This window comes from Excalfactoria chinensis, chromosome 2 (genome assembly GCF_039878825.1).
Source record: "Excalfactoria chinensis isolate bCotChi1 chromosome 2, bCotChi1.hap2, whole genome shotgun sequence".
NCBI lineage: Eukaryota > Metazoa > Chordata > Aves > Galliformes > Phasianidae > Excalfactoria > Excalfactoria chinensis.
The window spans coordinates 48,873,846-48,901,518 of NC_092826.1; the positions used below are offsets into that span (position 1 = coordinate 48,873,846).

General features: G+C 40.6%; 1 protein-coding gene across 1 annotated transcript; it reads left to right on the forward strand.

Annotated features, from left to right (window-relative positions):
• The first annotated feature begins 35 nt into the window (after positions 1-35).
• VAPA (VAMP associated protein A) lies at positions 36-27,673 on the forward strand. Its single transcript, XM_072328698.1, has 6 exons — positions 36-312; positions 15,567-15,719; positions 21,512-21,615; positions 23,249-23,329; positions 25,511-25,687; positions 26,664-27,673. Exons 1-6 carry the CDS (start codon positions 237-239, stop codon positions 26,820-26,822), a joined length of 750 nt encoding a protein of 249 aa, XP_072184799.1. The 5' UTR covers positions 36-236; the 3' UTR covers positions 26,823-27,673.

Consider the following 27,673-nt stretch of genomic DNA (forward strand, 5'->3'; position numbering starts at 1 on the left):
GGCGCTGCCGGGGGCCGCTGAGCCGCCGGTGCGACGTGGGGAGCGAGCGGTGAGCGGCGAGCAGCGCCGGGGCTGCAGAGCGGCTCGCACCCGCCGCGGGGCGTAGGGGAAAGCGCTACCTCCGCCCGGGCTCCCCGTCCCGCCTCTCCTTCTCTTCCTCCTCCTCCTTCTCCTCCTCCTCCCCCTCGTCCTCCCACCCTCCCCCTCTCCTCCTCCCGCCGTAGCGAGCGAGCGAGATGGCGGCCGCCGGGGCTCTGGCGAAGCACGAGCAGATTCTGGTGCTCGATCCGCCCACCGACCTCAAATTCAAAGGTGAGGGGCAGCGGGGCGCGAGGCGGGCGGGGTGGGGGGTGTCCCGCTTCCCTCGGCCGCCGCGGGGAGCCTCACCCCGTTCCGCGCCGCGGAGCCGGGCCCTGCCCGCTCGGGTCCCTCGAGGAGGCCGCCGGCGCCGGGGTGGGGGCGGCGGGGGGGGGGGGGTGCCGCCGAGGCGGGGAGCGGGCTCGGCCGCCGCCATCTTGCGATCCCGCGGCGGCTCCGGCGCGTCCGCGGCCCCGGCAGCGCCGCGGCCCGGCCCCCGGCGGGCACCGCGCCCGGTCTGCCGGCAGCGCGGCTCCGGCCGCCCCCTGCCATGCGTGCCTCCCCGCGGAGGGGTGCCGGGCAGCGGCTCTCCTGTCATCTCCGCCGGCGCTGTCCGCCGCAGGTAGGGGCGGGCGGGAGGTTCCCGGGCTGAGGTGTTTTCGGGCACGTCACGTTTGGGATGTTTCAGTGCCTCGGGTGCGCTGCTGTCAGAAGGGGCTGAGGTCGGCGCTGTTGGCGTACGGGGTGTTATCCCCTCCTCACCAATCACGACTGGGATAGATGTGGAAAGGGAGGCTCCTGCAGAGTGATCCTGGAAAGGTGTGCGTATTAAAAAGAACGGAACACAACGGCAGCAAAGCAAACGCGCTAGAATAAGGAGATCTTGCTCATATGCTTAGCTTACATCTTACCTTTTGTGGCTGGTGTCGTCACATGTACTTGCATAATCCTGTAAGTGTTGGTGTTTTGTTTTTATTAGGCTCATTTTCATTGTTTAAGGGGGAATCGAGCACCCTGCCCTGTCCATTTAGAGATCTGAACAAGCGGAGCAGGTTGATGTTCGTATCAGAGACAAAACACTATTTCCCCCAGACACTTTTGGCTGGTCAGGCTCCTGGCAATAAGACTGAAGTCTGCTTTATCAAAGGGGCTTTTGACAAGCTTTACCTGTTTTGGAAAGCCATCAAATCAATTAAAACAGGGAAAAAAACAAAAAAAAAAAGAAAGAATTATGTTGTATCGTGCATCTTAACTTCCTAATAGCTGCAGTTTTTAGATTGCACATCCGAAGGTACAGCCAAAACCACAGTGGGAGCTTATGTACTGTGTTAGATATCTGCACCTGGGTTTCAATGCGCTGTGCTCTTGCAGGAGCGGGTTGCAGGGAGATGCGTTGAAGCTCTTGCATCTTGCCTTGTCTTCAAGCTGGAAGCAAGCCGTGTTTGTGTGGTTTGAAACGGTGTTGGCGACAGGGAATACAGCAAGCAGTAGACGTAGAAATTGTCAGGATGAAGCCATTGTCAGACAGTAATCAGTGCTGTCATGTGTGTTTACAAAACGTGTTTATTAAGCACGAAGTTTGTATTCAGGCTCATGCACACGGTAGGAAAATGTCTGTTGAGCAGACTGAATGAACCTGAAGTCTGAAGTGTAATGGAACTGCAGTGGGACGCTATGGCAAGCGCTCTCTATTACTGTATTATTACTGTAATACACTGCAGCAACACCTACCTATTTAAAGAGCAGCTGGTGCTTTCACAGTAAATATTTCCAGCTGCTTATTGTTCTGAGGTCTTAAGAAAGGTCTGTGGGCCACAGGCAGTCATTCAGTTCTGAAGTGTCGCATGGAAGAGTTCAGTGTTGGTTGAAGAGAATACCAAGTATTATCTTTTGAAAAATAATTGGTTACTAAGAGAGTGCATGACTCAGAATTTCTCAGTGTAACTTAGATGTAAGAAAATCATACGATCTTCTTTTTTCAGTCTAGTTGGTTCTTTGGAATTGTTTACTGGGATGGTAGTCCAATATTGGTATTATTGTCCTAATACTGTGGATGTGTGTGTAACAGAAATCCAGTCAATGTCCAGCCATCAGAACAGAACAAATAGCTCCGTAGGTTTTCTTGCCTCACAGAGTGACTTGTAGAGAATTTGCTGACCTTTAGGGTAGCAGTGAAATGTGTTAAAATACCCTTTTGCAAAGAACTTAAATTAAAGGGTTGGTAGCACTTATGTGAGGAACTCTTGACAGTGCTTAAAATTCAGCATTGTCTGATGAAGCTGTTGTTGGCTGCTACTGAGAGAGAAACTACCTGCTGAATTTTATTCCACACCTTTCAAAAGGAGTCTATAAACTTGTCTCATCGTGGTTAGCGCGCTGTGTTTGCTTTGGTGTCAGAAAGATTAGAATCCCATTCTTGTAGTACCTGGCATTCCTAGCAAGCCACTGATAGCGTGTTGGTGTTGGGCCATTCCCTCTGCTGCTGTGATAGCTGCGTTTCTTTGGGTTGTGGAGCCATCGGGGATGCCTGAGGGGAACCACAAGACAAAGAAATGTATTTTGGAGTGTTGTGCAAATGCGTCAAGAGGAAAAAGATTGTTCTTAAAAGGAGTGAAACTAAGAGGCAGTAGATTTTGTATGGTTTTGCTTTCAGAGACTCAGTAGAGAGAAGTGAGAATTTGACTCGTAGCTCCCCTGTATCCAGGTCTTCAGCCACATTGCACCTACAGGTTGGCTTTCTGCTATGCTTTAGCCTAACGCATTTAGTGAAGCTCTTCAGATCTGAAGTGTGGGTCTGATTAGGACCAGACAGGAAGATATGGACCGTGTGCCACCTTTCAAATTAGCTACTTGATGTTTCTTCTGTCTCTTCATAGGGTCCTTTCACATGACTCACGCACGCGGTTATTGCCTGTAGGTCTAGTTTAAGGAAAATGATCATAATTTGGAATTGGTTCCTTGTGAGTAAATACCTTGTTTTTTTTTAGATCTATTTTAGCTGCTGAACAGTCGTGTAGTGAAGTGACGGCACTTGAAGTTTTCAAGTCCAAACTTTCTAGTTTTGTGATGGAAACTCAGCTGGTCTTAAGTCAAATGAGACAGTGACGTAATTGCAAGTTATCTCTCATTTAGGTTGTTCTTAGAAGATGGTTCTTTTTAGAAAAAACACACTCCAGATCTTTACCCCAGTCATAAGACCTGCTTTTGCGACATGTAGTTGAAAATCAAGGCTTGCTGATTTGATGGGCCTTGGAAGATCAGCAGGCAGGATTCAGAACTTGTATTTCATGTGCTTCAGAGATGCCTGACGAGCAGTTCTGTCAGATCCTATAAGGATGTATGAATAGTCTACATAGACATCCTTTATGGAAGTTGTTGCTTGCAAGCGTGAAATCCAGCTCTGCCACCTTTGTAAATGTCTCAAAAGAGAGACACACGTTTCCATTTCTTCTTGTTTTATTGAGGCTAGAAATAAACTGGCAAGTAAGCGGCCTAAAATCAACTTCTGTGAATGTCACCATGCACTAAAATACTCACTTCTGTGGTTTGAGTTACTGGAAGAGATATGTAGAACGTGGCGCTTAATTTCCCATTATTAATATGATTCATACTCTAGGATCGTTAGAGTATTAAAATTGCCTATCAGATGGCATGTATTCAAACAGCTCTTTCCAGGTAAGGCAAACAGCACTGCACTTGGATATCGTAGCTCCATCTGTAATGCAGGTTTCCCTTTAAATAACGCAAATCTAATGCTGCTGATCATTTTGTAACCATTGCCCTGTTATTGGTAACAGTGAAAGCCACAGTGTGCGTGTTGCTGCAAATTGTGAAGGTGGAACTGAAAGGTAAAAATAGCTCTATGTTAAATCTATCTCCTGCCCTCAAGGATCTGCTGTCAGAATTGGCCCAGGGTGTCTTTGGAGTGCAGGATTTGAACTCCTTAACTGTGATCTTGCTGCCTTATTTGTGTGTGTCTGGATCAGATCACATTTTAAGCCTATTTTCACTCTATTCAAAGGACCAGTACAGTCGTGACGTCCCTGCTTTCTAAGATAGGTTTATTTAATAAAAGGAAAAAAAAAATAATAAAAAAGGTTTCTGATGTCTTCATTCCAGAACATTTTTGGAGCTAAACAGTGAGACAGAATGAATATTCGGTGTGTGCTGTCTTGACTTTTCTTTTAAATCCAAAAAGGTTTCCTGGCATTATTTAATCATCTTCTATTTCTCTCCAATGTTTTCTGACTCAAATGCAATATCTGTTAGTATTTTGTTTTTTCAAGTTGGGTATAAACAAAACAAAAGGCACGGAGTGATTAGTGGGAATGTGTTGAGGAAGAGAAAGGAAGAGATTTTACCAGTTGTAGCTTCAGAGGTGGTTCATGTGTAGGTTTCTACGGCAGTGTGACGACTGCCTTTCAGACTGCCCGATGAGCAGGGTTTGTGTTGATCCAGGTGAGGCCACTTGCACATGTAGGTGTTGGATGAAATTCAGTGGTGGCATTATTTCCTACAGTGAAAGAAGAACGCTGCAGTACAGATCGGGATGTTCTGTCCTTCCCCTGCAGTTCGTAGGACTCACTATTGCATCTTCAGTGAAGTGAGAGCCACTACACAGGCATGACTGGCTTATACTTGTAGTGCAGCCATCAGTATAAATCCTTCACCATTACCTTGTTGTTGTATGAAGTGCCCACTCGTTCTGCTTGCTGATAGCTCAAGTAAGTGTTCTAAATCACTAGAGTATGTCAGTATTAGAAAAACACTGTACTGTATCTGAATGTTGTACCGTTGCTTAAGGCCTAGTTGAAGAATAGAATGTTACCTTGAACAGGAAAAGGTGTTTTATGCATCAGTTAATAGAGCTGAATATATAGTGCACCAGCTCTCTGCTGTGATATTCTGAGTTGCTCCTGCTTTGTCTTGGCTGTGGTTTGTGAGTGTGTTCTACTTTCTGACCAAGTTTGCCTCTGGAAGAAGTCTGTCTTGCAGGTCTTTGTTACATACTTAGCTTACAAGTTGTTAATTCGAGTTGGAAAAGCCTGGCAGAGAGAACTTAATATACGTAGGATGGGAAAAAAATGACTGAATAATTAGATAAGTGTTGTATTTCCCACTGTAATGTGAAGTTGTAAGGCTTTTATTGTCAGATGAGCCAAATAGGTCTATATAAGCTAATTGCTCAAAAAACCCAAAGCAGTAAAATGACTAATAAGGTAATTTATGATGAAGTATTGTTGAAAATAGAAATGTAGAAGCACAAGTTAGAACCCCAGTCACTTTATTTTCCTTTGAGTTGTGAGATTTTTATCTGATGCTTAGTGATCCTGGCCTCTTGCCCTTCAGTGTGTTGTTGAATAGTGTCGATGTATTTAATTGCCTTGAAAATTATTGAGCAGTGCAGATGTCGTGTTACGGTTTTAAGGTATTTAGAGACGTGTGGTTATGTGAATTAAAATAAATATTTTTGACTTTTTTTTTTTTTCCCTATAAGAAAAAAGTCTTGATAGCTCAGACACTTTGCTAAAGATAACCCTGCTGTAGGACTTCAGGTACTTGCTTTTTAATAATACAAAGAAGGAAGAGCAGGAGAAATAGTAGCCTGCCTGAATTTTTAAGCTATAGTCACTTCAGGCACTCCCGTGTTTCTCAAAATGTGGTTTCACTTGCAGTAATGTTTATTTTAACACTTGGGAGCTTGCGTAGATCCTACCTAAATAGTATGCAGAGCCTTGCAGGAAAGAATAATTAAAGACTTGAGGGTAAATGGAACATGGAACAAAAAGTGCCCTGGGTACAGAGTCAGTGTGGTGTATGACCCCCTGTCTGCTCTCTGCCTCTCCTTTGGTCTGTTCCGTGTGTCCCCTCTTCAGATAAAAACTGACCTGACCGTTGGATTTAGACTTGTTCAGTGACCTCATACAGAGGTATCTGCAAAACCGGTACCTGTGGGTGAAGAAGCTTAGTGGGTAAGCATTAAGGTGGAGAAGGAACGCGCTAGAAAATAAATCACAGGGCAACTGTTGGACTCTTAGAAATGTCTTTATGAAGCTTCCAAAGGATGGATTATTTCATGTTTGAACTTGGCTTAGTATCTTCAGTATATTGCTTTGTGACCTTGGTGTGAATGGGATTGTGCTTGTGGAGCTCGCTGGTGTTGTGAGGTTAGGGCATAGGATGAATGATAAAATTGTGCCTTTGGTGTGTGCCACTAATAGCGCTGATGCTTTGATGCTTTCTTGTTTTAGTTTGAAGTGATGAAGGAATAAGACTAGATACTAATGCTTAGTTATAGGCTTATTATGAGCATGGCAAGTGACCAGAACAGGCAAAAATGAGGCTGTGGTTATGTCCTAAGGTTTTTCTTTAAATATAAATACATTCCTGGCAGTGCCTGTTCGGAGGGAATAAACCTAGCTGGGGCTGGTAGAAGGGAAAAGTTACCAACGTCGACAAAATTGAACAACATGGTTTGTTTGTCTTAGCAAAATGATGACTGAAAGGGGATCTGATTCCTATCTGTAACAGAATAAGTAGGCACTGGGGGAGTGGCTATATAGGCGAAAGGATAGGATTGGTACAGAAATGAATCAAGTGGCAAGGAGTGCGTTTAGGTCATTAGAAACAATCTGAATTTCAAATCTGAATGTGTCAGACTGAACTAAGTTGCTAAAAGGAGTGATGTGGATGTTGGAATAGATGACCATTACAGGTCCCTTCCAACTCAAACGAATCTGTGATTCTGTATGCAGCATTGAGATGTGTTCAGTGTTTTTTTTCCCCTCTTTTAAAGAAGAGATGTTTGGAAAATAAAAAGTTGCACACGTAGGAGTAACTGATGCATATGCCAAGTAAAGACAGTTATTAGTATTCATAGGACTTAATTGAAAATGGCCACTAAGCCTTGTAGGCCCAGTGAAAAGAAAAATGGTTTGGGTTTTTATTTTCAGATGTGAATGAGACATTTGGTTACTTCCCTGTTAGGAAACGAAGGCTGTTAGGGCTCACATTAGAGCTAACTACTTTTGGGGAAGTAAGCTGCCTCCTGGAGAGAGCGGTTGCATTAGCTCAGCTTACTTCTGAGAAGGGAAAGCAGTGAGGGAATGGAGCTCGTGATCCTGTCAGAAAGGGAGTGGTGACCAAGCAAGCTGTAAAGCAGATGTTTGTTTTCCAGATTAACTGTGGGATGAGCCATACTCAGCTTCCAGAGGTCTGAGAGCCGAAGTCCTGTGCTTCTAGAGGTGCTGCAGTGTCAGCTACATCTGTCTCTAGGAGACATTAGTGTCTGATACATAAGCCTGGTTAGGTGGGCTTCTGTGTGCCAGTTGCAGGAGTTAGATGTCGTTAGCATGAAATTAAAGTTACCTTGTGTTCTGCTCACAGAGGAGTCAAGATGCTTCTGACAGGTCCTCTTGGTGATACCTAGTAGAGTATTTGTGGGTAGGTCAATAGTCACATACAGAATGAAAAGCTGAACTCACCCAGCTGGCAGAGGGGCTCTCTGGCCATATAGCAATCCCTCTAAGGAGGCAGCCAAGGCCAAAGAGATGCTCCCCTTTCAGTGGCTGCCTTTATATGAGCCCAACATGGTTCTGCCCTGGACCCACCCTTTCTGGGCACATGGGAGCATGGGTGCAAACAATGTGCCTGCGCTCCCAGGGCCAGCCACACTCTTTCACCAGGAGCTCTGTCACCAGCTCAAGCCCTGACCTAACAATTCCCATACACCTTGTTAGGCTGTCGGGATGCCAATTGCAAGGAAACTGGTGGAAGTCAGAAGGGTTCTGGTGTTCTGTTTAATGTTTGACCTCTGATGTCCAGCTCTTTTGGACACATGCTGGAAGAAGCACACAGCTTTGGGTCAGGTCTTCAAGGAAATGAGTCTTTGTATAGAATGCTGCATGCTATTGCAGCTGTCAGCTGAGATAATTAGGCAATTTCTGATTACTGCTTTATAGCTGGGAGAGTATCTGGAATGTTGCAGTTCAGATCAGACAGGTGCATCCAATTGGAAGTTTTATAGCTGATCTGCTGTGTTCTTGAATATTTTAATCAGCAGATCTGGGCTTTTCAGCATCACTAAAACCTGTTATAAACTATGGGAGCTTAAAATATACATTAAAAAGTACATAAGAAAAAGACAGGAGGAAGTTACTTATTTAACTAGTTGTGTTGTTCAAATCTACTATTGTTCTTTGAAGTCCTAAAGCCTGTAATTACCAAATTAAAGTTATCCTGCCTCCTGCAAGTGAAGAGAACAGTTGCACCAGCAGGAAGAGTTTGTATTGTAACCTTTACACCATATTAACCTCTTATTCAGTATGTACTGAAAGAATGCTTATATGTATTTCTGGTTGTTAAGGACTTTGGGCATCGTTTGCTGTCTAAAATACTCAAGGTGATCAGTAGTAAAATATTTCTACTGCTGTTATTTCAGCAGAGAGGGTGCTTTGGGATGAATAATGCTTTGTTGTTCAATTCTTAAGCTTTGATCCTAGTAGAATTACGAGCTACCAATTTTAGTATGCTTAGAGTATATTAGGCAAGATAACAGGATAACCAGAGATCTAAATTCCAAGCAGAGAATTCACAATAATGTAGGGTTGAGATGAACTTCCCTTTATCACTAGTAACATGACATTCCTTTAGTAATGGTGCTCTTTAAATAGGAAAAATGTAAAAGAATAGCCATGCGAGCATTAGATTTTGGGGCTTCAAGTAAATAATGGCATTAATATCTTTGGATGAAGTTATTGCACGTTCTGCCGTGTTATTAATAGCGCTTGTTGTTGAAACTAGAGAAACCTTTGTCCATATTTGACCTCAGGACAATCTCCTGTTAGTCTGTATTTTACTCAGCATATAAAGTAGATAATGTTCTGTTTATCAGAATTCATGGAAATAATCTGTGGCTGCACTTTACCCTTGAGACAGACACTTATTGTGTTTTTCCTGTAGTTCTTGGCCACTAACATGCCAGGAGCAAGCTGGAGTAAATACCAAATTCTGATCCAGAGAGAAAATATAAAGAAAAAAATAAGTTTGTTTTGTCTGGCTTGAAATGCTGCCGTACCGTATTCTTCTCTTTTCTGCATTGGACGAGAGTCAAAAGGTTTCAGTTCTCATTTCTCTTAGGCCAGCCCTCAGTAAAAGCATGCAGGTCAGCATCTGTACAAGCACTGCTCTCAAGCCATATTATTGCGTATGGGCTGTCCTTGCCCCTTTGACTGAGGAAAAACGAACCCTTTTAGGGTTAAAAATGGGCGTTGTCTCAGCTTTTTGTAAGAAGAGTGTTTGGTGAATAGACTGTCAGCGTGGATGCTGACGGTGTGTCATTGTGAGCAGTGTGGATAAAAATCTCTTGTTTCCCATGATAATCAGTGCTAGCCTAGAGCAAGCCTTCTGAAGCTGTGCGTGTTGAGGCCTATTACATTTCTTGTTACCATTTTTTTTTTGCATTGTGACATCTATGTGCAAATTGATGACGAAATTAAGAGCTGTTTCTCAAGTGCCAGGATGGGATAAGAAGAGAGATTCTGCATTACTGCTCTAATATATGGATATATACCTGAGAGCAATGACTATTTGTGGATATTAATCTTGCAACTTCGCCTACTGATAATTCCCGATCATTTGGATTTATGATGTTGAAGTATCAGGTCGTGGAGTATAAGCTGTTGTGCTTTGTAGGCCATGACTAGTTTTAACATCGCTCATCTGTGGCACCTGGAGTTTTTCTTTGAGCTGAGTTTATAGGATATTTATGTAATCACGTTTTTGATATTTCATGAGAAAGGTGAGCGATACTCATTGGCAGTGGATGTAATGGATTCTATTTAGATTATTTTTTACAATATTTGAATAGGAGTGGCTTAAAACCGGTTGATAGAAATAAGATTCCTCTTGTTCTTTTTTAATTTGTACCAACTGTGTCACCTATTTTAGTATTATCAAATTAAATTTGAAGCAATTAAGTGCTTCAAATCTTGTCTGTATTTTAAGATCAGTGAGGTTATCTATTAGTCAGGGTTGTCTGAATCACTGCTAAACACCGGTCTTCCACTTGGAGACATCTTACCTTTGTTTATTTCAATACTGAATGATGTTTGCTTGCTAGTAACATGCAAGTTGCAGCTTAATGCTGGCACTTTGTTTTTCTTTGTTTTAAATTAATGAATGTATTTCTGTAGTATATGAGGTGAAACAGAAATATATCTAAGGGCTTTTAAAAATAGTTGGATAAACTCAAGAAGCAAAATCTGAAGGTAATCAGGGCAGCACTATTCTTGGTAGGGTACACTGAAAGAAAGCTGGAGTCTCCAGCTGAAAGAAGCTTGCAGAATGAATTTCAGGCCCTTTGTTAAATAACTGTTCTTTAACTTTGCTACCTATTTCAATCAGAATTCATATTTAGGAAGACAACTGATGTATCAAAGCGGCTGTTTCCTACTGCTTAAAAAGAAAACAAACAACTTAATATGTAGTCTCCTTGATTTCCGTTGATGCATTGCACACGATATCAGTGCATTATAAGTATGGCATACTCGATTATATATCCAACCCATTATTTTAACAGAGCTTTTTTTGTTGCTCTGATGCAGCTCTACTTTTTAATAAGGCAGCAAATCTCTGGAAATACTTCTGGTTTTCTTATTTATCTCAAATGTAGGAGCACATGTTTACTGATCATTTGGTAAGCTCCTTAACGTCCAGGATCATCATCTAGCTCATGAGCAGTCCCTTCCAACAAACAGAACATTGGACAAAAGCATACAGAGGGTGGAAGCAAGGGGCTGAGACTTGGGAGGAATCCGACGCTGTTGTCCAAGTATGCAGGGATTAGGCTCGGGAAGTTAAAGCCCAGATGGAGTTGAATTTGGGCAGGGATGTCAAGACCAGCAGGAATTACCATTGCCGATAAAAGGGAAATATGTGCCTACTGCTGAAGGAGATGTGGGACTTGATTAGATAGGACATGTAGAAGGCCTGAGTACTTAACACCTTCTTTGCCTCAGTCTTCATTAGTAACACTGGACTTCTGAAATCACATGTCCCAGAGACCAAGGAGAAAGTCTGGAACAAGGAAGAAGCATTCATGGTTGTAGAAGGTCAGGTCAGGCAATACTTAAGTGAACTGGACATACTTAAGTCTGTGGGCCCAGATGGAAGGCACCCATGCATGAGTGCTGAGGGAGCTGGTGGGGCATTACTGTGAGGCCACTCTTTATAATATTTAATTGAGGTGGTGATTGAGAGAAGTGCTGGATGACTGGAGAAAAGCAAATGTCACTCCTGTTTCAAGAAGGAGGGCTCAGGGACTACAGGCCAGTCAGCATCACCTTGATCTATGGGAGGGTGATAGAATGCCTAATCCTACAACGTATTGCTAGGCATGTAAAGGGCAAGGGAGTCGTCCCGAGTAGTCAGTGTGGATTCTCCATGGGGAGACCAATTTGATAAGCTTCTCTGATGAAGTGACTGGCCTGGTAGACGAGGAGAGAACGGTAGATGCTTTCTGCCTGGACATTCATTGAGGATTTTGACACATCTTTCATGTGATCTTTATAGAAAAACTGTTGATGAATGGATCTGGATGAGCAGACTGGAAGGTGGATAAGAAGGAGGCTGAGTGTCTGCACCCAGAGAGTAGTGGTCAGTGGTGCAAAGACTTGCTGGAGGAGAGTAACTCATGGTGTACCACAGGGGTCAGTAGTGTGTTTCATCCCATTTAACCACATTATTAATGATCTGGATCGTAGAGCAGGGGGCATCTTCTGTAAGTCTGCAGATGACACAAAACTCTCAGGAGTGACTGATAGACCAGGGAATTGTGCTGCCATCCAGTGGGACCTGGTCATGCTGGAGAAATGGACTAACAGAAACCTCGTGGGGTTAAGTGAGAGGAAATACTCAGTTGCACAGCTTTGCGGGATTGGAGTTGGGGGCCCTGGTGGACAGCAGGCTGAATGTGAGTCCTTGGTGTTCTCTTGCCACAAAGAAGACCAGTGGTATGCCAGGATGCATCAGGAAAAGCACTGACTCTAGCTCCTTTCTCTTGCATTAGGACTGAAGACATTAAGTGCAGTAAATTATTTTTCTTTGCCTGCCCAACCTGACTTTATTATATGCAAAACAAAGAGATACCTTGAAGTCTTCTGTGTACATTGAGCACTTTCAGATATTGAAATGCAGTGGAGCAGTTGTGGAAAAGCTCCATCTCACTTAGAGCACATCGTAGAAATAATTTTAGAAGTGCTTTCAGTTCATTTGCTCTGTACTGTTAACGAGTGGATGCTGACTGTAATCTCCGACTTTCCCCATAGGTATCATGAACTGAGGAGGTGCCTTTCAGCTCTTCCTTCACACTCTAGAAAGGCATATTCATGTCATAATTTTCTCCCTTATGTTTGACTTGTTTGGACAGAAGGGGGGCTGGGTGCTCAGAAGACCTGAATTTAAAGAGAAAATATGACAACACTGTTCCCAAAAGACCTTTGTACAGATCCTACTTCTCCAGTAATACAGCATCTTTAGGTTCTACTGCAGTGTAACTGGCAAGGTTGTGGCAAGCCAGGAAACTTGGGACTGCGTTTCAGCAGTGGAAGCTGGCTCTGCAGAATCTGTGTCATTTCTTCCCGCTTGCTACTTGCTGTAGTCCAAGATATGTGGTTGCCAGAGGCAACCTCGGCATTAATGTTGCTGCGGCTGCACAGTTAGGATTGCTGGAATGGAAATTTGGTGTATCATGTTTTTGGAGATCTCTGGTTTCTCAGAGTGTGGGCAGTGTCAGTCATTCCTTTCTACGGCCATTTTAAGTCAAAAAGGCAGGAAAAATCTTGGCATGAGTTGTCACTGTACCTTTCACAACAGTTGGAATAACCTGGCACTCTCACAGTTTTTATTCTGGAAAGATGCTGTAACTGGTGTCTTGGCTGCATACTGCCAAATGGGTTTTTTTTAACTCCCTGTTCCCTTTGAAATAACTCTGATTCCCAGGAGCTGTTAGATTGAAATCACAGGTTTAAAAAGCATCGCTGTCTTGTCATTGTACATCACAGTTATACCAGTATATGTTGAAGATCTTATTCTGGAAACCCTAGTTTAGATCCCAGAATCCACTGTTTTAACGTTTCCGGTTCTTCTCCCTTCCATTCTCTTGCTTTTCTCAAGGGGCTGTCATGATTTAAGCTCTTGTGCTTGGGCTGCTTGTATCAACCAGTTACTTGTTTTCCTGTCCCCGGTCTTAGTGGTATGTATGTTCATCTGATTGGAAACTCCTGGGTCCTCTTCTGCTGTTGTGTGGTTTCTTGTTTGTAGGATATGCCATTCCAATTTAGAATATGGTGTTTCTCAGAATAGTAATAGATTTCTTTCTGACTTTCCATCCTCGTGTCAGGAAGGTCTTACACCTATACCTCTGCTTAAGGTCAGTGCTGTCACTAAACTAAATAGCTGGGTGCTGCAGGAACAGGGGAAGTTGGTTTTGTTCTGTTCTTCTGTTTGTGCAGAAGTTCCTTATGAGCTGTTTTTTTAAATCTGATGGATTTGAGTCTGGAGAGGTTTTGTATGGCTTTTGAAGAGCTTGTCTAGATTTGCAATTAACAATCCACCAAAATGAAAGGGGTGGGGAGAAAAAAACCTAACACAGAAAAGCCAAGCCAAGTTCGAGGTGTTGTATGCTGCCAGGCACTGCAAAGGTACTGCCTGCATGGCTATAAATAAATCCAAGAATTATGTCCCTAATAACGTTTATATAGCACAGAAAAGAAATGGTTGGTCTGAGTGTATCGCCAGTCTCAGAGGATTATTCAGATACCTGCTTTTACTTCAGCTTGTGCTGTGGGTTGCGGAAGTTATTTTTAGATGAGACTCTGTAAGCAAATGCAACTGGATCCTGCTAGGGCCGTCAAGGGGCGAGTGGCAGGAAACTTTGAAGTTGTTCTGTAAACCTTCCTTGTGGGTCATATGCCAAGTTTGGGTGGATTAAGAGGGTGATTAATTTCCTCTACCATAAAAAAAACAGACTAGAAATGAATTTTTCAGACCAGTAATACCAATTAGATCCTGTTTTCTCAGAATAAAAGTCTTGAGTTTTAACTGGTTTGTGTGTTATAGCTCACCATTCTGGTTCTCAGACCCAGTTCTAGTCTTTATTGACTTGTATCTTGTTTTAAATCAAGGCTGTGTTCAGCACTCTTTCAGAATCAAGGATGTGGCCTGAAAGAGGGCTATGGAGATGAAACTTTGGTCGGATAGTGAGCCCTCTAGTGTAATAACATGCTTGCTAGTCTTAGTACCACTTCCTTCAGAGTAGTCCTGAGACCTCTGTGGAATACTGTGTCTGAAAGAGAGACAATGTATTTTACCTTGTACAATCGGTGGTTTTCTTGTACCTTCCAACTCGTATGAAAATGTTTATTTTTTAATCCTATACAATAGGAGGCTTGTTAAAAGTGAAATAATAGTTGTTGCAATTTCAAGTGAAATGACTACATTTTGTAGTGATTGTGTTTGAAATTTCTAAAGAATAGTCAAGAGGCTTCTTGAAAGTTAAAGTGCATGTGAAATAATATTGAATACATTTCATGTTCATTGGGAATTCCTTTTCCTAAGCTGTATTCCTTTAGTCCCTGTGCATTCATGCTTTCAGATGATGGGCACCGCTCAGAACACTGAACCTTTCTTGCTGTTACTGCATGGCACCAAATGGAGCAGATCTATTCTGGAAGAAGAGCTTTTACAGCTTAATATTGAGATTATGCTGCTGTTGTGCAATCCAATCCCAGAGTCAATTCCTATCTTGATGGCTTAATGCAGCCAATATAGTGCATCAGATAGGTGAATCTGGCTATTAGTTTCTTTTCTATAAATTTATTAGAGTATATGAATAAATAGAATATCGTCTTCCTTCCCTGCTTTGAATTGAAACAATGAGGTTTATGTGCTTCTGTCAAGTCTTTAGCAAGTCAGAAATCTAACAGTAATTGAAATGTCAGGTGCAGTTAGTCTGTTCCAGTATCATAGTATTTACTGTCTGTGGAACTCTTCCAAATGTTTAAAGTACATGTTGTGTCTCTATCCCTAAAGGAAGATCCAGCAGAACTTAGTTTTGCATTTGACCATTACCTTCCAGGTACTTAAAATGTTGAGAAAGCTGTGATAAAATTAACATAATGACTCCTCTGCTTAAAAGAAAAAATAATAATCTGTCTATATATGTTTATATGAACTTCTTGCACCAGCTGCTTGAATCAATCATCCTATTTATTTCTTCATTACTTTAGTATATGTTATTGTAACTAAGATGATAGAGCGTGCTTTTCATGTAGCGGTTTATGTGCTTAACAGATGTATGATTTAACCAGTTTTTAGAAACATATTGCCTTCAAATTACATTAAATTAAGAGTAATTTGTACTGTATAAGAAGGTTTCCTTTCCGCAGATACATGCATATTTAAAAAAACAACCTTTTTTTTTCCCTCAGGTCCCTTTACAGATGTCGTAACTACAAATCTTAAGCTACGAAATCCATCAGATAGAAAAGTATGCTTCAAAGTGAAGACCACAGCACCTCGTCGGTACTGTGTGAGGCCAAACAGTGGAATTATTGACCCAGGATCATCTGTAATTGTTTCAGGTAAAATCAAATAGTCGTAGGGTTGTATGTTTTTTAGACCCTTCATCAAGTTCTCTAATGGTGATCTTGGAGGCTGTTGTAAGTATGCCGGCTTTTCAAAAAGACTTCTTAAAAAGAAAACTGTTTCCCTTCATTAGTGTAAATATCGACTTTTGATGATGTAGACTTGCAGTGATGCAAGATGCTGCGTGCCAGAAATAATTGCTGTTTGTCATACTTACCTGCAGCTCTCTATGTGTAAAGGAAGGATGAAAGTTGGAAATGGACAGTGACATTAATGATACCTTTGCTTCTAACTACTGTATTCGTGTTTCTGTCTTCAAGTGGGGCATTACTCGACTGCTCTGATGTGTCTCAAGTTTAACATTTAATAGTTCATTGCATTAAACAAAAACCCAAAACGTTGACAGCTGTGGAATAGTTGTTTTGATAGTACTGGTGCCTGTTGTCTGAACTCTGTTGTTTCATAGAAGAGTTGTGGGTGTTACATAGCATATGTGAAGTGACAGTCTAAATTGCTTTTAGTTTTTTTTTCCCTGTTAATTTAGAGCTGTTCTGTAGCCCTAAGATTTGTAAAATCTAGACCTTAGAAGACTTAATCTTTTTTTTCTTGGGTAAGGATTTAAAAATGGGTCCTTGCTACTCAGCATTGTGAACCTTGAAGCCACACAATACTTTTATTTTTTTTCCCCATGAAACTCTATTTGGGTTTGGCTTATATACTTAATTCTGACAGTCAGAAATGGTTTGATAGTTGGACATATAGTGATCTAAATGTGTATGAGCTTGGACTCTGTCATTCTCAAGAAGATGAACGAGGAGTAGATATTGACCTTGTGACTTGGTAAAGGACTTTGAGAGATTGTTCTCTCATTTGTAGCAAGTTAGTAACTTTCTGAGTAAGGGGGTTTTCAAACCAATGGCTGTAAGAGGAAAGGAGTGTGACCCAGCATATATCCCAATCTGGAGAGAAGGAGATCTCTTTTTTAGACAGCCTGTCTAAAAGTCTTGCAGGTTCTAGAGACAAAGGTAATAGAGGTATGAACTCCTAGATCTCCTTAGTCTAGAAATCTGATTTCTGTAGCAGCTCTGAAAAACTATAGCAAAGCAAAAAAGAAACATGGAGCAACCCTCAGAGCTTCTCAGATTCATAACTGTCCCATTGTACCCTTGGGGAGATTTAAAAGCATTGGGGAACTAGTTTCAGGTGTTTGTAGAAAAGTTACAAGGAATAACCTAGGAAAACTTCTTTAATTTTGATTAAAACATTAAGATCAACTTTCCTTGTAGCAGTCATCAGTTTTCCGATCTAATATCAAGGATCTGTAGAAAATGATCTTTGAAAACTTCAGTCTTACTGTGACGGTTCAGTGTTTTGTGGGTGAAGAATTATTTTACTGAGAAAACTGTTTCAAAATTTGGATAGTCAGAAGCTTACTTTTTCCTTTTTAACTTTGACTGTCAGTCATTTGTCTCAGTTGTGTGTTTGATTGCTAGACTACAACCGTCTGGTATCAGTGGTATCCATTTTGCATCCCTGTGAATACTGCTTTATCTGTGTTACAGGAATCTCATGCAGTTATTTGGCTACAGTAACTCCAAGATGCAGATATTTAGTAACAGCTACTTTTCAGAATTAAGACTTCTTTACTGCTTTTTTTTGTTGTTGGGTATGTTGTTACACATGATTTCTTTTGGGTCACTTGGTAGGCCAAGTACACAGATAGGTTTTTCTAGTGACCCACTTTATCTCATGCATCTACTAAATGTTTTTAGTGCTGACTCGTTGTTCATATCATTAAAAATAGATTTCTCTCACATTATTGGGCAGAGAGCTCCATGTAGGATACCATGGGCTGAAGCTCTGTGTTCAAAACTAAATGTTGTCAGCATTAGCTGACTCTAGCCCATATATATACATTAGTTGATTCAGAGTCAAGGGAGTTTTAAAATTTATTATTGGAAATGTGACTTAAAAGTCATTTTTATGAAGCCTATGGACATTTTATGTGTCATTCAATTGTGAATGAGTAGGTAACCATTTTCCAACAGTGTTTATACATTATTCCAAAAATTCTAAGTCATTGAGACCTGAGATTTCTTACTGTTGGTCTGAGTGGTTTTTCCCTTACTTTGATGAATGAAATTAACTATTTATTATGTATAATCTCTGCTAGTAGCTTCCTGTTGATTTTTCTTTATGGAATGCTACTGTTCTTTCTTCCCAGCTTGTTACTGTTACTTGTTGCTGTTCTTTCTTCTGGTTTTCAGACCCATTTAAGACGTATCCTGTGGAGATAAAGCCCTCCAATGTGGAAAACCTTGCTAACAGGAGGCTTGATTTCATAACTATTTGTTGTAATTCTCTTAGGGCTGCTATGTGAACTATTTGTGGATTCCAAGAATGTGCTGAAAACTGCAGCTTATTATATTCATGAGGTTTTCCATGATTATTCAAAACCTAACATAGCTTTTAATAATGCTTTGAATTCATGGATTCTTTCCATGAAGAAAGAAAAATAAGAAAGGATAACTCCCAGAAGGCTGGAGACTTGCCAGTGTGACTCCCATCTACAAGAAGGGTTGTAAGGGAGATCCGTGGAACTACAGGCCTGTCAGCCTGACCTTGGTGCAAGGGAAGGTTGTGGAGCAGATTGTCTTGAGCGAGACCATGCAGCATGTGTGGGATAACTGGGGGATCAGGCCCAGCCAGCATGGGTTCATGAAGGGCAGGTCCTGCTTGACCAACCTGATTTCCTTCTATGATTGAGTGACCTGCCTGGTGGATGGGGGAAAGGCTGTTGATGTGGTCTACCTAGACTTCAGCAAAGCCTTTCACACTGTTTCCCACAGTATTAGCCTGCAGAAGCTGACAGCCTGTGGCTTGGACAGGTACGCTTCTGTCTGGGTAAGGAACTGTCTGGAGGGCTGGGCCCAGAGAGTGGTGGTGAACAGAGTTATATCCAGCTGGTGTCTGGTCACTAGTGGTGTTCTCTAGGGGTCAGTACTGGGGCTTGTCCTTTTCAGTATCTTCATTGATGACCTGGATGAGGGCACTGAGTGCACCCTCAGCAAGTTTGCAGATGACACCAAGTTGGCTGGTTGGAAGTGTCTATCTACCTAGGGATAGCAAGGCCCTACAGACAGGCTGGATAGCTGGGCTGAAGCCAATGGGATGAGGTTCAACAAGAACAAATTCTTGATGCTTCACTTTGGCCACAGCAACCCCAGGCAGCACTACAGGCTTGGGGCAGAATAGCTGTAAGACTGTGTAGAGGAAATGGATCTGAGGATATTGGATGATGCTTGGCTGAACAAGAGCAAGCAGTGTGCTTGGGTGGCCAAGAAGGCCAATGGCATCCTGACTCGTATCAGAAACAGTGTTGCCAGCAGGATCAGGGAAGTGACTGTCTCCCTGTACTCAGCTCTGATGAGGCTGCACCTTGAGTACTGTGTTCAGCTTTGTGCTCCTTACTGCAAGAAAGACATCGAGGCCCTGGAGCTTGTCCAGAGAAGGGCAGCAAACCTGGTGAGGGGTCCAGAGCACAAGTCTTGTGGGGAGTAGCTGAGGGAGCTGGGATTGTTCACGTTGGAGAAGAGGGATCTTAGGGGAGAGCTTCACTTCCTTTCATTGATTTATTTTAACTCAGATTGCTAGATACAATGATAGATTATTTAATTATCCTTTGATTATGCTGTATGCAGCTTTCAACAGGGAAAAGCATCTAATAACCACCCAGCAGCAAACATCTGCAACATGTAACCAGTACATAGTGCATGGGGTCTAAAATTAGGTGGCAGTATGATTAAATTTGGAAGTAACTTTTCATACAGACTAGTGGATTTGGAGAGACAAAGTTAATCATTTTGATATCGTACTTACTGTTTTATCAACTTATACAATTTAGTTCTACTGTAAAGAATTTGCTTTGTGTGAAAGCAGGGGTGTTGAGCTGTTCATCCAATGAAGATTTAGAATTGTGGGAAATGCAATTTCCAACAATTCAATTACAACAGTATTGAAATCTTCTGACTGAATTTCTTGAGGACATATGGGAAGCTTGTTCAGAGTATACAGTGTGTTTTTCTAGCTGAATGGATATTTCTGCTCTAGTTTTTTTTTTTTTTTTTTCATTGCTGGAAAATAGCTAGCAGTACAGATATCTATTTGTAGGACTAATTCATTTTATCTGAAATTACTTACATTTATCTTAGTTTTACATGAAGATGCACTAAACTTGAGTTTAATTTCAGCGAGACTCAAGTTTAAGTGCATTGTCAAATAATCTATCTTTACAGATCGCTTGGGTCATCATCCTCTTGTAGAAAGTTGGAAGTATGAACGTTTGTGTACATGCATGTACAGATACTAAAAGTTCTTATTTTCTGGGCTCCTGTCTGGATTGAGTCAACTAATTGTCTTTCATGGTCTGCTCAGTGGAGGCAGACTGTGTTGGTCTTCTATTCATCCTTATACTTAAGTAGTCCTACAATGTTACTATGACAAACCTGGTATGCTCAGATATTTCATTCCTTACACTGTGCCCATTACTCCTACAGATAGGCAACTACATCCTATAACATTCTGGTCTAATTTAGAGACATGATTTTCAGTCACTTTGAACTAAAGAAACCACAAAAATAATGACACCAGGGTGACCTGGCTTCCCCTCTGGGCTGTTTTCTAAACAAAACCACCTTTGCTAACAGGAAACCAGTCTCCTAATGGTTTTGCACCGTTTGGGTGGATGAAGATTCTGCACTCCTGTAATTGAAGCATTCCTTTAGAAATACCGTAGTAGTGTAGTAATAATTGAGCTGATGAATATTATTATGTTGATGTTATTTATTTTTCCACTGAAATTGTGCATACTTCAAAATAACAACTTTGAAATGTGAATTTCCCTTCTTGACCAACAGAATTTTCAACTTCAGAAAGCAGTCATTCAGAAATTGTCCTGTCACAAAAATACCCCTTGCATATTCTATGTCTGGTAATTGTAGCATGAACTCTTTGTATTTTAAGTGTTTAATCTTTCACTTACAGCTGCCTTTACATAGAGCTTGGTATTGAATTCTCACTTTCACAGCTGGTAATATGTAGAATTCAAATGCATACATGGATTGTGAGTACTTTTAGGCAAATGTTAGGCTGGACATAAGGATAATAATGTCAAAACCTGTATAAAATGTGTTTTGTAGTTATTCTCAACTAATCACTTTATCTTTTAAGAACTGAATTTGAAACTGTTTTGCAGTGAACTATTAAAGGCCTTGACAGCATTACTTCTTTTAATAATTCTGGTTTTAATTAAGTATTTTAGTAGTTGCTCCTAGCTTAGATCAGTATGCCTGTAAAGTCAGTTGAGCTTCTACTGGTTGGTGGCTAGCCTAATTTAAGTTCTCTTCCCTTTCTCCCTTGGGTAGATGTCGTGAAGTTCTTGAACTAGTGCCAGAGTTCTTTTACCTTTGCATTCACTCGGTCACAAAGTGTTTATTCCAAGGGAAAATCCTACAGTGTTTATTTGCTCTTTGTCTTACAGGATGTATTTGTACTTACTTGTATACTAAATGTCTTCTTGCTATAGTAGGTGGAGAAAGAATCTTTAAAGCTACACTATTAAGGTGTTTCCTCTCATTACTTATTGCTACAGTGTGTATCTACAGTGTTTTCAATGTTCCCTTCACATCTTTACTTTTGGTGTCTGGTCAATGAGAATCTGGTGTATAGCATTTTTTTTAAGAGTGATTTGATCACATTGTTAAATGTTTTATTTTACTCTTTTGAACAGTAATGCTGCAGCCTTTTGACTATGACCCAAACGAGAAGAGTAAACACAAGTTTATGGTACAAACAATCTATGCACCACCAAATATTTCAGATATGGAGGCAGTGGTAAGTAAAAATGGGATAGTATGACTAGTTTGGATTGCTTTTTTAAAATCAGTCTTAACTTGATGTGAATCACATTTTCAAAATGTTTTGGTTTTAGAAAATTGAATTTCCTCTGAACAAATATGATTTCCATAAGTGATTCAGGGTCTTTAATACTAAATACAAGCTCAGTTCTCAGAATTTGCCTATTGAACTGTTTAAACCAAAGTAGTAGTAAATCAGAGGTAAGGTCTGTTCAGTTTTTGTTCCTGTTGTATAGTATCTGGTCTGCAGCTCATTGGAAGGGAATAAATAGGTTATATTTAAAGGAATCAAGGGTATATGCAAGCAGCAAGCCTGAGGTTGTGTGGAACAGGTGCATTTGGACTAAGAAGCGTTTATCTGAAAAGTTGAATGGTACTGTAAGGAACTGAAACATTTGAAGGATTATTCTGTCTCTCTCAAAGACACCAAGTGGCTAAATGCAGCTCATGATAGATTTATTTTCTTTATTAGTAGAGCAAGTTGTGTATTCTGTTTTTGGGTGGGACTGGTCTGATGGAAGATCCACAAAGAGCATATTTAGTTTTGTGCCTGTTAGTTCAGAAGGACAACTTAGAAGCAATTGGAACGCTGGCCTTCAGTTGCAGAACATGCTCATTAGAGCATACATGGGCTCCCATGAGCGTGTATATTAGAGTCCAGGGGAATGATGCAGAGGCTTCTGTTTCTAAACACTTCCCTGAGTTCACATGGTGATTCATGCAGTTCCATGTTCACTGAAGGCGGAGGAGGAGAAGGTAAACAAAGTAAAGATAAGGTTTATGAATCATTAAAATCCACTAAGCCTCTGTAAGCTTAGGCTCACTTCCCATATGTATGAAGGCAAAGATTATTGTGGTATTTCTCTCAACTGAAAACACTGGAAAAGTTTTTGTTAAGCTTTTGAGGCATGCAGCTACAAAAATAACGTCTCTCCTCCTTGTTGTCTGGTTTACTTATTTTTAATGTGCTCTGATAGCTCTTGCTTATGTGTGAGAAGTGAAGCATCAAGCATTTGGTGAGAATATAAAAATCCATTTTAGAGATACCTTTCAAATAGCGGCTTTCTCAGTGAAGTAAAGAATATTGAGGAACAAATCTGGCAGAGAATCAGTAATTATAGATATGAGTTAGTGTGCAGTTAATGCCAATGATGAAAGAGAACTAAAGAAACTTACTGTGGAGCTAAGTATAGAATCTCTAAAAACGTCTTTCAGTAATTTATTTAAAATGGGTGCTTCCAAGATAGAACGTGAGGAACACATACACTGAGCATTGATAGACTGAGTCAGATGGTGCTCTATGTCTGATTGTGTTACAGAAGCCATTCTGCTGTCCTTCTTGCTGTGCCCTACAAATCTCTGGATCCGCCTTGACATTCAGTTCACTTGATTCCATTTCCAGACTGAAGTTCAGCCATATCTGGCTTTTAGTACTTTTGTAGTAGTCAAAGGTGGACAAAAAGTGTTCAAAAGCAAGTCTGAAAATGTCAGCTGGGGCAAGGATAGTATTCAGTTTTGTAGGAGTTATAGGGAAGCCGTAATTGCAGGCTTATGAACTGTTCAGATCTGTGTGCGACTGGCTTATTTAATAGCTATGTTACTTGTTTTAGTGGAAAGAAGCAAAACCTGATGAGTTGATGGACTCCAAATTGAGATGCGTGTTTGAAATGCCCAATGAAAATGATAAACTGGTAAGTAAGAAAAGAGTGGGAGAAAGAAACCAAACCAACTGTCCTACCCTGACTGTTAGGATCCTACAGAAATTTGTTTGAAACTTTTTCTTAAAGCTATTTGATTTGTTGGTTAAATGAATTGTTGGAACCTACTAAATTAAATGGGAAGGAGGACTGGGTTGTATAACAAGATATGGGGTGAACTACGTTAAATTTCAGGATGAGTACTGATATTCTTTGTGCGTGGTTTGCATGTTGTAGTACAAACAAGTTAAGGTTGTCTTCTATTGCATATAATTTGGCATGGTGCAGTCATTTCAAATTGTTCAAACTGATGCAAAAAAAAAAATGGTCCTTTCATTATTCTTATTACTGACTTACATTAGCGTTATATTGCTGTCAGATAAAAACTAAGTCTTCAGTACTGCATACAGGGAGAAGCAATTTGAATCATTTGCTTTTTGAAGTATTAAATGCTTTTCAGTTTTAAACATTCTCTTCCTAATTCATGCCAATGAGGAAAGCACTGTTTAGAAGTTAATATGTGCTCTGGGAGCACTAAGTGCATCATTTAAGGTAGTGGTACAGACAGATAATCCAGGTGGAAAAAAACCTCTTAAATGCTTCTGACTTCAAACAAAATCAGTTCTATTTGTATAGGAGATGACACTTTCATTGTATGGACTGGAGATGTCTGTTTTGTGTCATCTGATGTTTAACTGTCAGTTCTCTAGCTTTTTTGGAATATGACTGAAATTCTTATCTATTAATGCTTTCTTACCCTCGTTCTTTTGATTTATGGAATCTTAATAGTGTATGTTCCTACTTACCTTTAATTTGTTTTGGGTTTTTTGTTTTGGTGCTGCTTTTAGCATCGTGAGATAAAGTGCTGAGTCACATCATGGCTTTGACTTTTCTTTAGTACTGTTCAGTTTGTACTGTAGTCTGCAAGGTGTGTTAGGGGAAGGTCATCTTTTTTGGTTAAGGATAACTGAGGTGTGGGCTTTCATTCAGCTGTGCGAATTGCCTGTATGTGCCTCTTACTAAATCATACCTTAGATAGAACGAAGTAGTACTAAATACATCTGTACTTTCTTTAATGTGATACCTTCATAGTATAGACTGAACATAGTTAGTTTTTCTGAGTAGCAGCGTGAAGTTGTGAAACCTAATGTTTTAGCAGGCTTAGGCACTGACTTAAGCCTTGTGATATGAAATCTGCCAGGACCCTCAGAATACACGTATGCCAGGGTGCAAATACTTCACTCTAGTTGGCTGCCGCTCTCTTCAGATGCCTACCAGTCGCAGCCTGGAGATTGATATAGGGGAACCAGTCAGGGTGGTGAGACAGCAGAGGAAAGAGGTTTGCTTTGGCAGAGATAAGGTCTCTGTTGAAGTTCCAGTACTATGAAAGGAGCTCTTTTTAGCTAGTGAACCAAAAAAAGGAAAGCTCCAAGTCCTTCTCTGCTTACTCATGGTAAAAGTAGGTTGGTCTTCGATTCAGTTAGCAGAGTACCTGTGTAGAATAGCAGGGTATGTCTCTTAGGCTGCCTATGGGTGCCTTGTCAAAGGTTTAAAATGCAAGTAGATGTTAGTTTGTAGATATGGCAGATGCATTACCTTTTAATAGGTTTTCTGTCATGTCCACATTGGACTGCTTTCCATGCAGTACAAGGTCTAAGGGATGATATAGCTCTGTAGTTTATCTAGTAGACATAGCGCAGCTTGAATTTTAATACAAATCTATTGCTCAGTTTGAACTTCAGCACAGCTTTGTGCTGTTCCCTTAAAGAACCGCAGGATGGTTTGGGGTGGAAGGGACCTCAAAGCCCACTCAGCCCCACCTCATGCCATGGGCAAGCCTGCCCCCCCAGCAGCTCAGCTGCCCAGGGCCCCATCCAACCTGGCCTTGAGCACCTCCAGGGATGGGGTCCTATCACTTAACACTGAGTTAGTGCTAAGCAGCTTAAGTGTTTGGTTTTGTCTCAGTGGCATGTAGTACAAAATGTGAACAGTAGATTCTTCTCTTGCTCTTTAATACTTTCAGTAATCAGAACTGAACCAATCACAGAAGTCTTTTATTTAGAGTACTGTAAATATAACTGTCTATATTAGTAGCTGGATTGTGTTTCAGTTTTAAGCTGTGGATAATTTTCCTCTAGGTAAGTAAAATTCTCAAGCCATTCTTAATATTTGTAGAACGATATAGATGCAAGCAAACCCGCTCCAGTACAGAATACATCTAAGCAGGATGGACCGATGCCAAAACCACATAGTGTTTCACTTAATGATACTGAAACAAGGAAGCTAGTGGAAGAGTGCAAAAGACTTCAGGCAGAGGTTATGAAGCTGTCAGAAGAAAATCGGCACCTGAGAGTAAGTTCTGCTTCCTTGTTTATATTGAAATGATTTTGTGCTTCTTGATTGAGAAGTCTGGTTTGTGATGAGGCTTAGAAATGTTTATTCTGGAATTAGATACAATTGTTGGAATGTTAAGGTTGATTTGCAGTGTAATTTCACTGTCTTGTGTAATTTATATATCTCTGTGATTGAGACTTGAGGATCGTCATGGGTGAGATACCGAAGCTACATGGTTTTCTTAAATGAAATGCAGTAAATATAGGTCTAGTTAAGGTGGTCTTAATTACTTTTGCATCTCAGATTTAGACTTACTAGCTTTTACTAGAAGTGTTGTATTATTCATTCTTAAGAATGAGTAAATGATATACAAGTCACTAACACAGCATCTCAGATTATTAATGGAAAGGAACAGCTGGTTGGCCAGAGGAGGTAAGCAAACATTGCTTTCCAGTACCTTCTTGTAAAGGTGCTCCTTCAGTGACTTGTAACTAATTGATAGGCGACTTTGTGACTTTTCCGTGTATTTGGTATTGGGTATTTGGAAATTTCATAGGCAAATGCAGCCCTTTAATGATCTGCAAAATAAGGATGTTTCTTTACGTGTACTTCTGCTGTCGTTTGAACACTTTGATAAATAGAATGCAAAGCATGTGTTTCTCTGTGACAGTAAGGAATTACCACTGTTTCATTCTTACAAGGTAAGTAAAAGTAGGATTCTTTGTTTTGCCTAGCAGAAATTTTAGAGTCTTTCTTAAGCAGAGCATGGGCAAACTGGTCTGTATTTGACACGTCCCTGTTTGCTCTCTGGGTTTAACGTGCTATAATATTACTTTTCAAATTACTGTCCTTATTTAAATGTTAACCAGTAAATTTGACCTTTGAGTTAGATTATATAAAAATTGTAAAAAAAAAAAAAAAAATAATAAAAAAAAAAAAGAAAGATGTTTTTGTATTCTTCATCTCTGTATGGTTTTCTTTTTTCCCCCCTCAGGATGAAGGCTTGAGGCTCAGAAAGGTAGCACACTCGGATAAATCTGGATCACCCACAGCTTTGGCCCTCAGAGATAATGGCTCTAATTCTCTTCCATCACTTCTTGTTGTAATTGCAGCCATTTTCATTGGATTCTTTCTAGGGAAATTCATCTTGTAGAAAGAATGAGCGAGAGAAGCATGCAAAATGCAGCTTCTGATTTTTCTTTTTTTTTTTTTTCTTCTGTTTTGTTTTTGTTTTTTTTTTCTTGGCCAGAAAAAGATTTGTTTACCTACCATTTCATTGGTAGTATGGCCCAAGTGACCATTTTTGTGTACAGCATCATAACAGGCTTTGCCTTTAATGATCTCGCACGGTTAGGAAACACAATCTGAAAAGACAAACTGTTCGGCTACTGGACAAAATTGTACATTAAGTCATCACTAGCAGGTGTCAGTTGCACAGTCAGTCCTTTATGGAAATTCATAAATAAAGAAATTGTTCTTTCTTTCTGTGGTTTTAATAAGAGTTCAGAAATTGTTCAGAGTCTTGTAAATGTTATTTTAATAATCCTTTAAAATTTTATCTGTTGCTGTTACCTCTTGGAAAAAAAAAATGATCTATTAGATTGCTAATCCCACTCATTCAGGAATATGACAAGAGGTATTCTGGGGGAAATGGTGCCTCTTACTGTGTAAATTTTCTCCTTACCTTACTTTGCTAATATCATGGCAGAATTTCTTTCTTATCCCTCGTGAGGCATTGTTGAGAGTTCTTCATCCTTACAATCCTGTCCCATAATATTTAACATTACGAAAGAAATAAAATCGTTAACAGATTTTTCTGCTGGGTAGCCTGTTTGTGTGTGTCATACTTTTAGAAGGGGATTGGTAACAAGTTCAATGTCCGTGGCAATTTGCTACTTGTAACAAATTTTGAAGTTTATCTGCATAAGTCTTTGGCTTAGACTGTTGTAATTGAAGTGGGAAGAGGAAAAAAAAAGAGAAAAAGGGTCTCCATTCTGTGTGTTA

Bases quoted from the DNA above. Each gene is read 5' to 3' on its own strand.
- VAPA (XM_072328698.1), top strand. From the start codon at position 237: ATGGCGGCCGCCGGGGCTCTGGCGAAGCACGAGCAGATTCTGGTGCTC. The intron at 313-15,566 runs GTGAGGGGCAGC...TTTTTCCCTCAG, and splicing joins CACCGACCTCAAATTCAAAG to GTCCCTTTACAGATGTCGTA. The intron at 21,616-23,248 runs GTAAGTAAAAAT...TACTTGTTTTAG, and splicing joins TTTCAGATATGGAGGCAGTG to TGGAAAGAAGCAAAACCTGA.